The sequence below is a fragment of the Erpetoichthys calabaricus genome, chromosome 11 (assembly GCF_900747795.2).
Source record: "Erpetoichthys calabaricus chromosome 11, fErpCal1.3, whole genome shotgun sequence".
NCBI lineage: Eukaryota > Metazoa > Chordata > Cladistia > Polypteriformes > Polypteridae > Erpetoichthys > Erpetoichthys calabaricus.
This window is the reverse complement of record NC_041404.2, coordinates 147,930,128-147,943,024: the sequence shown is the minus strand read 5'-3', so window position 1 is coordinate 147,943,024 and position 12,897 is coordinate 147,930,128. Positions and strand designations below refer to the sequence as shown.

Here is a 12,897-nt window from a genome sequence, read left to right as displayed (position 1 = left end):
CGTACTCAATTGGGTTAAGATCAGGTGACTGACTTGGCCATTCAAGAATTTTCCACTTCTTTGCTTTAATAAACTCCTGGGTTGCTTTGGCTGTATGTTTTGGGTCATTGTCCATCTGTATCATGAATCAATTTGACTGCATTTAGCTGGACTTGAGCAGACAATATGTCTCTGAACACCTCAGAATTCATTCGGCTGCTTCTGTCCTGTGTCACATCATCAATAAACACGAGTGTCCCAGTGCCACTGGCAGCCATGCACGCCCAAGCCATCACACTGTCTCCCTCCACCGTGTTTTACAGATGATGTGGTATGCTTTGGATAATGAGCTGTTCCACGTCTTCTCCATACTTTTTTCTTGCCATCATTCTGGTAGAGGTTGATCTTGGTTACATCTGTCCAAAGAATGTTTTTCCAGAACTGTGCTGGCTTTTTTAGATGTTCTTTAGCAAAGTCCAATCTAGCCTTTCTATTCTTGAGGCTTATGAGTGGCTTGCACCTTGCAGTGCACCCTCTGTATTTACTTTCATGCAGTCTTCTCTTTATGGTAGACTTGGATATCGATACGCCTACCACCTGGAGAGTGTTGTTCACTTGGTTGGCTGTTGTGAAGGGGTTTCTCTTCACCATGGAAATGATTCTGCGATCATCCACCACTGTTGTCTTCCGTGGACGTCCAGGTCTTTTTGCGTTGCTGAGTTCACCAGTGCTTGCTTTCTTTCTCAGGATGTACCAAACTGTAGATTTTGCCACTCGTAATATTGTAGCAATTTCTCGGATGGGTTTTTTCTGTTTTTGCAGCTTAAGGATGGCTTCTTTCACCTGCATGGAGAGCTCCTTTGACCGCATGTTGTCTGTTCACAGCAAAATCTTCCACATGCAAGCACCACACCTCAAATCAACTCCAGGCCTTTTATCTGCTTAATTGATAATGACATAACGACGGACTTGATCACACCTGCCCGTGAAATAGCCTGTGAGTCAATTGTCCAATTAGTTTTGGGCCCCTGAAATGAAGGGATTGTGTTAAAAAAATGCTTTAGTTGCCTCACATTTTTATGCAATCGTTTTGTTCACCCCACTGAATTAAAGCTGAAAGTCTGCACTTCAACTGCATCTGAGTTGTTTCATTTCAAATTCATTGTGGTAATGTACAGAACCAAAATGAGAAAAAAGTGGTCTCTGTCCAAATATTTATGGACCTAACTGTATTTTAGCTGGGTTGTTGCCCAGACTTACATTTATTTTTTTGTTTTTTTTATGTATATTATATTATGAATTCTATTTTGGGTTTGTTTTGTCTTCATTGTGTTTATGTAATATAACGATTTTCATTTATGTTGTTTGTAGGAATTGCTTTTCATTTTTGTATTATGTTAAGCTTCAAGAGGTTAGCTTTCTGTGTTATCTGCCCTGCCTCCTATATGGGGAGCCAAAGGAGGCGGGGCCACCTGATTATGCAGCAACAGGAGGGGACCGCCCCCCCCAAACCCCACCCCAAGGCAGTATAAACTGAGAAGCTGCTCATCTGGCAGCCATGTTGGCATTGCAGTTTTTGGATTCCTGATTCTTGTTTTGTGAGGATACCCTGGTTTTGGCTCCTGCTTTGATTAAAGTACCGTTTTTGGTTTATGTGCTGGTGTAACAGAGTTAATCTGGTTTTCCATGCTATATTTTGAGTACTGAGAAAAGCGCTATATAAATGTAATGAAGAATTATTATTATTATATTTGTACAGGGAGATTCACTCAAACAAGGCCCCAAATATTCTGCTGTAATATATTCTGTGTAGGATGAAGCAATCTGAACCAGAAAAAATCCGCTCTACCTTGACGTATGTGGAGTCGATTGCATGACATGCGATGCTGCAAGTGGTTTTTGTTTTCTGCCAGACACATTTCAACGTGGCGCTCCATGTTCCTGAACGTATCGGCAAGCGTCTCGGTGGGGATAGCAGCAATTTCACGTTGGATGTTTTCCTTCAGATCTCTACCACAGTGCGAGGCTTGTTCCCATAGACTTTTCCGTTGAGCAGACCCCAGAGGAAGAAGTCTGGTGGTGTCAGATCCGGCGACCGTGGTGGCCAAAGCCCCTTTGAAATGACCCTGTTGCTGAAGAAGGACTCAATTTCTGCCGTACTCCTTGCCGATGTGTGACACGTTGCTCCATCTTGCTAGAAGTCACCTTCTGTTAACTGACGATCATCCAGTTGATTCTGACATCACTTAAATGAGGCTTGAACCATGAAGACACTCTGCTCAATACTGAACACCAGCATCCTGATGAGAAGTCGAGTGACTGAGTGAAGGGGTACGGGCGACATACACCTAGAAGTTGCAAGCGGAGGTTAAACGTCGTGATGGCTGTCCGGTGCCTACCTCATTGCTCCGACACATCGCTCCATATACTGAGGAGCACACTGCACGCTGTTTCGTTCAGATTGCTTCATCCTAGCGAGAGTTAGTACAGTACTCGGGGCCTCTTTCGAGTGAATCTCTCTGTACCTTGGGGTTTTTTTTTTGTATTTCCCTAAAATTGTTACACTACTTTTACGTAATATGTTCAAAATGTTAGGTAGGAACCAATCATTGGGACAGCATGTGTTGCAGGCTATCGATTGGGGGTCCATTTACGGATACTCATGTCCTTAGATCTACAAGCCCGTATTTGGCTTGATAGAGAAAAAGTTGAATAGAAGCACCCCAGAAAATTTCGCAAGAGCCTCGTTTTACGTTACAATTTCTTTCTTTGTTTTCCCTTTTGCTCTCTCCGCATGTATTTGGCTTATGGGAGTAAATAAAGTGGCCAAGATTCTTAAGAGCAACGGGCATATGGTCTTTTACTGTCTTACGCTGGCTTGGTTTGCTTTTAGGTTTTGAACCTTCTTTAGCTGCCTTGTCTCCCTTTTTCAAATCATAAGGAAGTTTAGTGAACTTTTGTCACCTTTCCGCTCTCCTTCTGACATGTGGTCCATTTTTAGGCCTGTGCAGGCCAGAGCCTGGCATTTGAGCAGGGAGTCTAAGCTATCGGACATGAGGCTTGCCTTGGGGTGTGTTGGTCTGGCTTTGAGATACTTTGAGGCCTGCACACATTCCACTATCTTTGTGTTTGGGAAATCACAATAATTATGGATGATTGAGTGCACAGGTACCCCCCCCCCCCCACTTCCCCAAATCTCCTCTATGACTTGTCAATTGAAGTGGAGAAATCACAGGTGGGACGGCAAAATCTACAAACATTTTTCACAATGCCAAAGAAAACACTGAGAGAGTAACATCTCTCTACTAATGTTGTGAACTGATCTTGCATTGTCACTTACCCATTCATCGTCATCCACACCTTCAAAGGAGTCCTGTGGCAAAGGGTCATCCCGGTTGCCCAGCTTCCCCACCATTGCACTCAGAAGCTGGAGACACAAAAGTCAAAATGTTTTAGGGCCACGTTCCACCATGGCAGCGGCTGTCAAAAAAGGTCAGAGGCGCGTTACTTGTATAGGTCACTGAGGCCTCACCTTCTCTTGTAATGAAACAAATCTCACCAGCAGGGGGTGTTCACGGTGGCACCTCTACAGTCGCAGTGTTGGCACTTCACCCAGTCCAGGGATGTGGATGTGGCATTGATACGAACGTATCCAGTCGTTATTTAACAAGCTGCACATTTCTTTACATATCAGTGTAGGCAATGAAAATGGAGACGACTACCAGCCCTTGGCACATGTGACAAGGCGGATCACGGTAACACGAGTAGTCAGCGTAGCGTGTTTGCAAAAGTCGGCTTGGCGTGTTTAGCTATTTATAGGTTAAGGGAATAAGAATGGTTAAATATGCCGGGTGGGCACTGCAGGGTGGTGTGCCACAAGTGGTGTTGTGTGGTAGGGGGGGGGGCGGCATGGAGTTGATGGCTTGCAGGTTGTAAAATAGAGCTGGGGAAGTCCGCTAGAGAGCACAGATGGAGGTCTCACCCATATGGGCACATAGGCGAGACCAGGAGGCTGATTAGTGCATGGTGGCATAACTGGGGGAAGAGCTGCCTGAGAGTGACTGTACAGTGGTGGCCAAAAGTTCTGAGAAGGACCCAAGTGTTGGCTTTAACAACGTTTGCTGCTTCAGATCTTTGTGTCAGATGTTTCTGTGGTACACTGAAGTAGAATTACAAGCATTTCAGAAGTTTCAAAGGCTTTTATTGACAATGACATGAAGTTTATGTTCAGAGTCCATATTTGCAGTGTTGGTCCTTCTTTCTTTTTCAAGATCTCTGCAGTTTGCCCTGGCAGGCTGTCCATCAACTTCTTGGCCAAATCCTGACTAATGGCAGCCCATTCTTGCATAATCACAATTGGTGGAATTTTGTTTGCCCACCCACCTCTTGAGGATTGAACACAAGTTCTCTCTGGGGGGAGTTTCCTGGCCATGGACCCCAAATGTCTATGTTTTGTTCCCCAAGCCACTTAGTTCTCACTTTGGCCTTATGGCCCGGTGCTCCGTCATGCTGGATTGTTCATTGTTGGGTCACCAAACTGTTCTTGATGGTTGGTAGAAGTTGCTCTCGGAGGATGTTGTGGTCCCATTCTTTATTCAATGGCTGTGTTCGTAGGCCAAATTGTGAGTGAGCCCTGCACTGCCTTGGCTGACATGAATGGTCTCAGGATGCTTTACTGTTGGCGTGACACAGGACTGATGGTAGCGCCACTCACCTTTTCTTTTCTTTTTTCTTGATGCCCCACACAATCAGAAAGACAATGACTTGACCCCAGCAGTCCAATCCCAGAATATCAGTCTGCCCCTGATGTTTTTCTTGGCTTCTTTGCTGCCCTTCTTGAAACCCACCAGGCCATCCTGCAAAAGTCTTCACCTCACTCCCACCTGCTTGCTGCCTTGCCATTCCTGAACCAGCACTGCACTGGTGGTGCCCACAGCTGAACCAACTTTAGTAGACGCTCCTGGCGCTTGCTGGACTTTCTTGGGCGCCCTGAAGCCTTCTTCACAACATGCAGTAAAAATGGGTTTTTTAGGAATGAAGTTCATTTTCATGGGAAAGAGGGACTTGGCAATGAATTGCACAGGATCTGCTCACTCTTCAGAACATTCTGGAGTCGATGCAAATTTCCATCATAAAAAACTGAGGCAGCAAACTTTGTGAAAATTAATATTTGTGTCATTCTCCAAACTTTTGGCCATGACTGAAGCTTCTCTGGCACAGTAGGTAAAGCTGAGGGGAGAAGTCGGTGAGTAGCCCCCCAGTGGGGTATCTGTGTTCTTATATCACACAAGTGCCGAACATCAGCAAGAGAGAGCAGGGAAGAGAAAAGGTTGCGAATCAGTAGCTGAATTATGATAAAGCGAGGGGCTGATGGTTGGCATGTGATCGGTGGTGTGGGAATCGGGACGAACAAAGAGAGAGAGGAGGTCTGTAAAGGAGTGTTTGGCAGTTGGGACTCCGACGATACAGGAATGAGGGAGACGTGGAACTAGTCACAGGGGAGAAGTGCTGTGCTTAATCGTTCCCTGATCCATTAGTTCAGATGAATCATTTTTATCGTTTCTTTTTAACCGTGAAGGAGGTCTGTCTGAAAGTATTTTTGCTGTATCCTTTATTTCTTATATTGCCAAAAGTATTGGGACGCCCCTCCAAATCATTGAGTTCAGGTGTTCCAATCATTTCCATGGCCAGAGGTGTATAACATCGAGACCCTCGGCACGCAGACGGCTTCTGCAAACATTTGTGAAAGAACGGGTCGCTCTCAGGAGCTCAGGGGATTCAAGCCTGGTACCTTTGATAGGATGTCACCTGTGCAGTAAGTCCATTTGTGAAATTTCCTCGCTACTAAATATTCCACAGTCAACTGTCAGTAGGATTATAACAAAGTAGAAACAATTGGGAACAACAGCAACTCGGCCATGAAGTGGTAGGCCACGACAAATCACAGAGCTGGGACAGCGCATGCTGAGGGGTGCAGAAGTCGCCAACTTTAGCTACAGACCTCCAAAAGCTCAAGAACAGTGCAGCGTAGAGAGCTTCATGGAATGGGTCTCCATGGCCGAGCAGCTGCAGCCAAGACTGACATCACCAAGTGCAATGCAGTGGTGTAAAGCCCACCGTGTCCTCTGGAGTGACGAATCACACTGGCGATCTGATGGACGAGTCTGGCCAGGAGAACGGTACTCACCTGACTGCACTGTGCCAAGTGTAAAGTTTGGTGGAGGTGGGGATTAGGGTGTGGGGTTGGGCTTGGCCATCCTAGTTCCAGTGAAAGGAACTCTTAATGCTTCAGCATACAAAGCCATTTAGGACAATTTCATGCTTTTTGGGGATGGCAACATGACTGAGCACACACACCAGTGCACAAAACGAGGTCTCTATAGAGACTGGCCTGCACAGAGCCCTGACCGACCTCAACCCGACAGAACACCTTTGGAGATGGCGAGCGAGCCAGGCCTTCTCGTCCAACATCGCCGCCTGACCTCACAAATGCTCTCCTGGGTCACAAATTCTCATAAACACACAACTTGTGGAAGGCCTTCCCAGAAGAGTTAAAACTGCTAGAGCTGCAAAGGGTGGGCCGACTCCACATTAAAGACTATGAATTAAGAAGGGGATGTCATTAAAGTTCATTTGTGTGTTAAGGCAGGCGTCCCAATACTTTTGGCAATAAAACGTATAATCTGAAGTGTGTGTGTGTGTGTGTGTGTGCGTGTGTGTGCAGCGTTTCTCAACCTTTAAGTATTTGCGACCCGAGTTTTCATAACCGTTTTAATCGCGCCCCCCTAACGTTTTTTTGAAAGGAGCCCACTAATACCAATTTGTTCTTTTTTAATTAATGATATATCATAGATGCATATTTTATTATACCTACTTAACTTTTATCGACATTTATCTAACTCTCTATTTATTTTTCTAGTATCAGAATGTAGTTTAAGTTCATTTGTTTTGGTTTCAATAGATGTATTTTTCATATTTTTCACATCTTCGCGCCCCCCTTTTTTGTTACTTCACGCCCCCCTAGGGGGTCCCGCCCCACAGTTTGAGAACCACTGGTGTATTATGAAAAGAAGGCACTTCATTTAAATCAAGTACAGTCATTTATAAAAGCTGTGGTCATTGTGTCGGTGTGGCTCATTCTCACACTGGGGGGGGCTCCATCATGAACTACAAGATGCCCGCCCAGGATTTAATACATACTGGGCGCCGAGGGCACAGGGCATCACCGCCCATCATGTACCTGTAAAGGACTGCACTAAATGGCAGACAACCATCCAGCTGACTAAACATGACGTGTTGTGTGGATAAGAGCAGCTGCTAGTCTGAGAACCCACCAATCGTAATTACCGCTTGGTTCTGACCCGTCTGTTAGTTAGGAGCTCTGCTGGCGTCTTGAAGCACTGCAAGGTTTCAGTGCGATTTCTGAGGTCCACGCTCATCTAGTTTATCCGAGGTGTCTTCCTTTTTATCACAGTATGTGCTGATGTCTCCAGCAGCTACTCTTTAATAGCGTAATAAATTCACTTTTGCAATCTGCAAGCTGGCCTTCTTCTCTTCTGACAAAGCCCCACATGCCTTCTATCATAATGCATGGTTAATAATTTGAAGTCATTGGCAAAGAACTCCAACAGAAGGACTGCTGGATACTTCCCAAATATTTAGCACTGCTACCCTTAACTCCAGGGCAGCTAAAAAGGTTGGCATTTCCAGAGACAGGAATGATGAATGGGATCAAAAACAGACATGTTTTATCATTTTCGCTCCTGCTTGTAACTAAAAGAACCAAGCGGGTGGGCATCTGAGTGCCACCACATCAGGGGAGTGGAGCCTGCTGAAAAAGACGTCACATCAGGTTTACCTCCTCTTTCTTCTGCTCATCGGACTTCTCTTCCAGGTATACAGAGGAGGGTGCGTACTTCCTCACGGGGATCTCTTTTGGAGCTTGACTCACTGCATAGACAGACAGACAGACATCTGCTGAGTGTGAAGCAAATTGCAGGAACAAATTGTATGATTGGAAGAAGAAGGGTGACGGCTCCAGCATCGGCTAAGCATCAGCCACATGTGTTATGGCAACCTGCTGGTACTCATGAACTGCTGGAGCTGGTACCCTGATTTTGGGAGGACTGGAGGTCCGCATGTTTCCTAGCAAGTACATACAAGTTACACAGAATGTCTGAAAAACAAGAGGAGACTGTTCAAACCTTGTTTGGATAGGTTATAGTCAAGCTGTCCCAATATACACTGCCTGGCCAAAAAAAAAGTCGCCACCTGGATTTAACTAAGCAAATAGGTACGAGCCTCCTATTGGATAATTACTGCATGGGCGATTATCTTTCAGCTGGAAACAAGTTATTTAACCCCAACTGGTGCAATGAGTTGCTTCTCATTTCTTAAACAACCATGTCGAAAGACACATCTCATGGTCGTGGAAAAGATGTTAGTCTGTTTGAGAAGGGTCAAATCATTGGCATGCATCAAGCAGAGAAAACATCTAAGGAGATTGCAGAAACTACTAAAATTGGGTTAAGAACTGTCCAACGCATTATTAAAAACTGGAAGGATAGTGGGGACCTATCGTCTTCGAGGAAGAAATGTGGCCGGAAAAAAATCCCGAATGATCGTGATCGGCGATCTCTTAAACGTTTGGTGAAATCAAATCAAAGAAAAACAACAGTAGAACTCAGGTCTATGTTTAATAGTGAAAGTAAGAGCATTTCCACACGCACAATGCGAAGGGAACTCAAGGGATTGGGACTGAACAACTGTGTAGCTGTAAGAAAACCACTAATCAGTGAGGCAAACCGGAAAAAAGGCTTCAGTTTGCTAGGGAGCATAAAGATTGGACTCTGGAGCAATGGAAGAAGGTCATGTGGTCTGATGAGTCCAGATTTACCCTGTTCCAGAGTGATGGGCGCATCAGGGTAAGAAGAGAGGCAGATGAAGTGATGCACCCATCATGCAAGATCTTGGTGAAAAATTAATGTAACACTGGATGGAACTAAATCTTTTGACATTGCAGAAGCTTATTGAAACAATGCCACAGCGAATGCGTGCTGTAATCAAAGCTAAAGGCGGTCCAACGAAATATTAGAGTGTGTGACCTTTTTTTTTGGTGGCGACTTTTTTTTTGGCCAGGCAGTGTATTTGAAGTACTTTGCATTGAAATAAATAATAAATAAAAACAACAGACACAATAGTGTTACTGGCATCTGAAATAGCGAAATGGAAAGCTAAACCAGTGCTTGTCCTTCACGACCAGTTAAAAGGTTCAGAATTTTCTGAGTTTTGCCTATCTGCAACCAAAATAGATATAAGGGAAAGTTTATTGATTGCAAAACTACTTCTTCTTTCGGCTTCTCCCGTTAGGGGTTGCCACAGAGGATAATCTTCTTCCATATCTTTCTGTCCTCGTCATCTTGCTCTGTCACACCCATCACCTGCATGTCCTCTCTCACCACATCCATAAACCTTCTCTTAGGTCTTCCTCTTCTCCTCTTCCCTGGCAGCTCTATCCTCAGCATCCTTCTCCCAATAAACTCAGCATCTCTCCTCTGTACATGTCCAAACCAATGCAATCTCACATCTCTGACTTTGTCTCCCAACCGTCCAACTTGAGCTGACCCTCTAATGTCCTCATTTCTAATCCTATCCATCCTCGTCACACCCAATGCAAATCTTAACATCTTTATCTCTGCCACCTGCTTTCTGGTCAGTGCCACTGTCTCCAGCCCATATAACATAGCTTTTCTCACTACTGTCCTGTAGACCTTCCCTTTCACTCTTGCTGATACCCGTCTATCACAAATCACTCCTGACACTCTTCTCCACCCATTCCACCCTGCCTGCACTCTCTTTTTCACTTCTCTTCCACAATCCCCATTACTCTGTACTGTTGATCCCAAGTATTTAAACTCATCCACCTTCTCCAACTCTACTCCCTGCATCCTCACCATTCCACTGACCTCCCTCTCATTCACACACATGTATTCTGCTTGTTCCTACTGACCTTCATTTCTCTCTTCTCATATCTCCACCTCTCCAGGGTCTCCTCAGCCTCCTCCCTACTATTGCTACAGATCACAATGTCATCAGCAAACATCACAGTCCACGGGGACTCCTGTCTAATCTCATCTGTCAACCTGTCTATCACCACTGCAAATAAGAAAGGGCTCAGAGCCGATCCCTGATGTAATCCCACCTCCGTCACTCCTACCACAGACCTCACCACAGTCACACTTCCCTCGTACATATCCTGTTCAACTCTTACGTACTTCTCTGCCACTCCTAACTTCCTCATACAATACCACAGCTCCTCTCAGTCACCCTGTCATATGCTTTCTCCAGGTCCACAAAGACGCAATGCAGCTCCTTCTGGCCTTCTCTAAACTTCTCCATCAACACCCTCAGAGCAAACATCACATCTGTGGTGCTCTTTCTTGGCATGAAACCACACTGCTGCTCACTAATCGTCACCTCACTTCTTAACTGAGCTTCCACTACTCTTTCCCATAACTTCATGAGGTGGCTCATCAATTTTATCTCCCTGTAGTTACTGCAGTCCTGCACATCCCCCTTATTCTTAAATATCGGCCCACCAGTACACTTCTCCTCGACTCCTCTCACTTTCCAAGATTCCATTAAACAATCTGGTTAAAAACTCCACTGCCATCTCTCCTAAACACCTCCATGCTTCAACAGGTATGTCATCTGGACCAATGGCCTTTCCATTTTTCATCCTCTTCATCGCTGTTCTTACTTCCTCCTTGCTAATCCGTTGCACTTCCTGATTCACTATCTCCACATCATCCAACCTCATCCCTCTCTCGTTCTCTTCATTCATCAGCCTCTCAAAGTACTCTTTCCATCTGCTCAACACACTCTCCTCGCTTGTGAGTACAAAAACAAAAATTCAAGTAATTTAAAAAATAATAAATATTTAGCTGATTAAGGCATTTATGAGATGATCTTTCGAGGCGGTTGTCGACTTACAACGACATACAGTATATTAGTGTCTTCTTGCTACACGAACGCACTCGGCACTACGTTCAGCTGATGCTGCTACATCTCTTTCATTTTCGATCTCCAGATCACTTGCCTCAAATTTAGAGCACAATAAGTCACAGTCTGATTCAGCAATAATATGCAAAAAGTTTTCTACAGAGTATGTTGCTTTGCGCATTCGCTTTGCTCTCTCGCCAGATCCGCCTTTAGCTCCGCGCCTGTGTGAAGACAACTCAGGATGCTGGGTGGTTGGGTCTGACGAAGGTGTCCAAAGGGAACTCTTTTATGTTATTTTAGCAACGCTGGGTTAACAGGAGCCGATAAATTCTGATTTGAAAAAGTTTACCTGGAGTCGTGTTTTTAGGCTGCAGGCTCATTTTCCGGTGATCTCCATTGGAGCCGGCCAGCCATGCGGAGCCAGAGAGGCAGGCCTGCCACCATACAGACGTCTCGGGGAAAATGTCATCCTGAAAGAACTCTTTCTGTGAATGAAAGAAGAGATGGCATTAAAAACACAGCCTGTTAATCACTCTGTATTTGTGACTTTGGGACAGTGGATGTGCAGCAGGGTGACAGGTGATGTACACGGTGGCTGACGGACTGTATGACGTGGGGTGTCACATGTTATGTGGATGTGGCAAGTCAGCCGTACCAACATTCTTCGTCTTCTTCATCTTAAGACCTGTTGTGCCCTTGTAAAGGTTTCAGCCTGTGGCTCTGATTATGTCACACTGGGGTGAACGGCAACGTCTGGGCAATTCTTCTTGCAAAGCAGGAAAAAAAAAACCCTGGGCAGAGCGCCAGTCCATCACAGGGCAAACTCCGACTCACACCAAACATCAGTTCACCTCACCTACAAGTCTTTTTGGATATTGGGAGGAAACTGGACGACCCGGAGGGAGCCCACCCAGACATGTGTGGAGAACATGCAAACTCCATACAGGACACGAACCCTGGTCTTCATACTGTGAGGTGGCAGCACTACCACCGTGCCACCCAGTTCAAGAAAATAAGACAAATAAATCTGTGCTAGAAACCGAGCTTTCTGTGGGGGTCTGCACTGCAGGCTTGTTGTGCTGCTGAAATCAACTCCCAAGCAGGTGAGACGTGTAGACGTTCCAGTTTACTGTCACTTACCTTAACCCGGGGTACTTTGAAGACCACAGGCTCAATGGAGTTCTGACTCAGGCGCAGGGCTTTAGCAAACTCCACTTCTTGTATGTTGCATTCGATCTTTGGCAGGAACGCAAAACCCTGCAGGCAAAGAAAAGGATTAAGTGGAGTCAGGTTTATTGTCACGTGTGCCTAATACAATGTGTCCTCAGACAGCGGGCACCAAATACAATCTTCTTCTTCTTTCGGCTGCTCCCGTTAGGGGTCACCACAGTGGATCATCCCCTTCCATATCTTTCTGTCCTCGTCATCTTATTCTGTTACCCCCACCACCTGCATGTCCTCTCTCACCACATCCATAAACCTTCACTTAGGCCTTCCTCTTTTCCTCTTCCCTGGCTTAAGCTACACAATCATATGCAATGTTTATAGATGATCAAATTGTATTTGTTTGTGTGTTTTGAATTTTTTCGGCTGATGATGTTTATCCATTTTGCACACTAAGGACTTCATTTCAATCCTCGAAGCCCATCTTTTCTGTTTGTTTCTTTGCTTGGTCACCAATCACGCCAAGACGACTGAGCAGATTTTCACAAAGTTCTGCATGCAGCTTGCTGTTGGTCCAACTTAAACTACAGGCTATGTGGTGTTCATCAGGGAGGGGAGTTGTAACAGTGGGACCACCCTAAACCTGCTCTTTACTCCAAAATGGCCAAGTCCATGTTAATGAAATTTTCCACATATCATAAAACTGGACTTGTGCTTTTTGGTTAATCTACATCTCTCTCTCTCTCTCTCTCT

The 12,897-nt window shown here is 45.2% G+C and overlaps 1 protein-coding gene across 1 annotated transcript in view; it reads right to left on the bottom strand.

Annotated features, from left to right (window-relative positions):
• coro7 (coronin 7) overlaps nucleotides 1-12,897 on the bottom strand; it is a 389,354-nt gene that overhangs the window by 43,451 nt on the left and 333,006 nt on the right. The window contains 4 exon segments of the mRNA XM_028814299.2: nucleotides 3,320-3,406; nucleotides 7,838-7,929; nucleotides 11,330-11,465; nucleotides 12,121-12,237. Of these exon segments, the coding sequence (XP_028670132.2) occupies nucleotides 3,320-3,406; nucleotides 7,838-7,929; nucleotides 11,330-11,465; nucleotides 12,121-12,237 (432 nt within the window).